This window comes from Alligator sinensis, unplaced genomic scaffold (genome assembly GCF_000455745.1).
Source record: "Alligator sinensis unplaced genomic scaffold, ASM45574v1 scaffold455_1, whole genome shotgun sequence".
Lineage (NCBI taxonomy): Eukaryota > Metazoa > Chordata > Crocodylia > Alligatoridae > Alligator > Alligator sinensis.
In genome coordinates, this window is record NW_005842142.1 from 1,681,266 (window position 1) to 1,684,029 (window position 2,764).

At 40.5% G+C, this 2,764-nt stretch overlaps 1 protein-coding gene across 1 annotated transcript in view; it reads left to right on the forward strand.

The window, feature by feature from the left end:
• Positions 1-2,764, forward strand: part of MYO3A (myosin IIIA) — a 219,080-nt gene that overhangs the window by 139,820 nt on the left and 76,496 nt on the right. The window contains exons 17-18 of the mRNA XM_025206153.1: positions 829-955; positions 2,334-2,544. Of these exons, the coding sequence (XP_025061938.1) occupies positions 829-955; positions 2,334-2,544 (338 nt within the window). The remainder of the gene's footprint in view (positions 1-828; positions 956-2,333; positions 2,545-2,764) is intronic.

Consider the following 2,764-nt stretch of genomic DNA (forward strand, 5'->3'; position numbering starts at 1 on the left):
TGAGGGGGGGCTCCCCCCTGGGCCCCTTTCCCCCCCTCCCCCCCCCCCCCCCAATTTATTTTCCATACTCTAGCAGTGGTAGGGGGGCAAATTCAGGGCAAACCTCCAATAATTAGATTCTATATCTGGAAAATTATAACAGATTTACAATTTTCAATATATCGAATCTAATTATTAGGGAGATGTCTTATATTCAGGGTCATTTTATATTTGAATAAGTGTGGTATGTGCAGTGCTGAATACAGATTGGCTTAAGGCATGATTACATGCTTTTCAGAATCAGGTCCATATACTGTCTGATTCTTCTTGATTTCAGTGGGCACAGAATCAGACCAATTTTAGGAAAATTCCTTGTACCAAGAAATTTAGGCAAAGATCCACAAAGGTACTCCAGTGTCCAACTGAGTGAGACATAGCCAACAAGTATGGAGTTCATTTCTATCATTGCAAATTTCACAGGGATTTGCTGTGCTAGAAATCTTGAGAGAGGAAATATAGAAGCATTCCAGCCTGCAGCCTGCCAATCCCCAGGAGGAGTCATTCATTCTGATACAAGAATCTCATGAAAGAGGTTGAAAGAGGAAGATGTTTCTCCCGAACCTGCCATATTTCTTGTGGGAGAAACCACTTGAACACCTGTACTCTCCCAATTTCTTGTAGGCATTTCTTCTGCTACAAACTGAATGCATCTCCATGCCATTTTAATATTTTAAGACAATGGGGCCCAGTACCACTTCTGGTTATTAAGATATGGAAGAGAGGAATAGAATAACAGTTATACAGCCTAAGGCATCAGATGTAAAACTATAAATTGTATCTATTTTTCAGGAGCTTGGAAGTGTATACAGTATTCTCGCTGCAATTTTAAATGTGGGTAACATTGAATTTTCTTCTGTGGTATCCGAGCACATGATTGACAAGAGCAACATTTCTAATCCAGTAGCTCTTGAGAACTGTAAGTTCTTCCTTTAATTTAATATTAAGTGTCTTCAATGTTTTAGGAGACAGCTCATTATAACACATTAAGGTTATCAATAAAATTGCATTCATATGGAAATCTTGCAAAAATAATAAAATACTGTACTTCAATTCATGCTGAACACGAGCATATTTATTACAAATTATTATAGCAGTTAACCAAGTTGTATTCATGAAGCATGACTATTAGGTGAGAGAGGTGAAAGCAAAATGTAACAATGATTTTTTTTTATCTATATTTGAACTTCCAATGAAAATGTTCATTGAAATCTTAAATTCTTAAATTCTTAAATTCTTTTACCAACCATACCTCCTACAATGCTCACAGCATTCAAGGGTTGGACAATACCTTAGGGGTCATCTAGTCTAAGCCCCTTTACTGTGGAAGGTTTTGCTATTGCTAAACCATCCCAGACAGATGCCTTGCTAGCCTTTTTTGTCAAAAATCTCCAGTGAAGTAGATTTCCACATTTCCCCAAGGCTACTTGTTTCATTGTCATGCTCTTCCTACCATTGGGAAGTTTTTTTGTAGGATTAAAAAATCAATTATAAGCTCTTCCTTTGGGTGGACTCTAGTTAGCGACCTACTGAGGTATAACAGGGTTATCCAGCTTCTAAGTGGCTGTGAGCTGCATGTTGCACAGGCCACAGCAGTTCAGGCCACACACTCAGGGACCACAGTAGCATGAGCTATGGACCCCTTGCCCCTAGGCACCCTAGCCAACAATGCATGGCCCCAACCCCAGCTCCCCTGAATGCTCCTCCACTGCACCATGACATGAGCTTCCCCACTGCTACAGCTCATGCTCTCTGGAAGCAGAAGCCATAGGAGGGAACAGGAGCCCAGAGTGCCCGTCTGCTGCTGCAGCTGGAAAAATGGAGGAGTGATAACCAGGTGGGAACCCAGAGCCACAGATTAACCTCCTGTGGGCCACATGCATCCTACAGGCCACCACTTGGACAGCCCTAAGTTATAACAACAAAGGGCAAAGCAGCACCAGGGAAGTTGTTTCTCTTCTCCTCTGCCTAGAGTTGTGGCTGTGACACCAGCCTATTACACACTGGCCAGCATGGCTGAGCTGTCATGGAAGGGGATGTAATCTACACCTGGGAAAGATTTGGTGCATATTTCCCTATTTTAAAGCAAAGAAAAAATTGCAGACATTTTGACTGAATGACAGTTGAAGATCTTGACCTACTTCTAGAGTCAGCATAGTTATGCTCTGCCTCTTTCTCAGGGCATGTTGTACTTGCATAGTCAAGCCCTTAGAAATTAAAAAAAACCCTTCATCCTTCAAAACTCTCTTTGTGAGCTGGCCATACGTAATTTAACAGTAAACTTATTTACTTCCAAGGTGCTTCCTTGCTGTGCATTCAGGCAGATGAACTGCAAGAAGCTCTCACCTCTCATTGTGTGGTGACTCGAGGAGAAACAATCATCCGTCCCAACACCGTGGAAAAAGCTACTGATGTCAGGGATGCTATGGCCAAAGCATTATATGGACGCCTCTTTAGTTGGATAGTCAATCGCATCAATACTTTACTCAAGCCAGACAAACTTCTAAGGTAAAGGAACATTTTCCAGAAGACAAAAAATATATTTTTTTAATGGGCACCGTATGACTTGCATTACTGCCTGTTCTTTTTATTTATCTTTATTTTATTGAATAGCTGTAAAATGAACGTTCATAAGAGATAATATTTTATTACTTTTTTCTTATCTAAAACATTCGGTTTCTTATAAATCCTTCCTCCATTTTTACTCTGGTACCTTTTTATCTGTGAT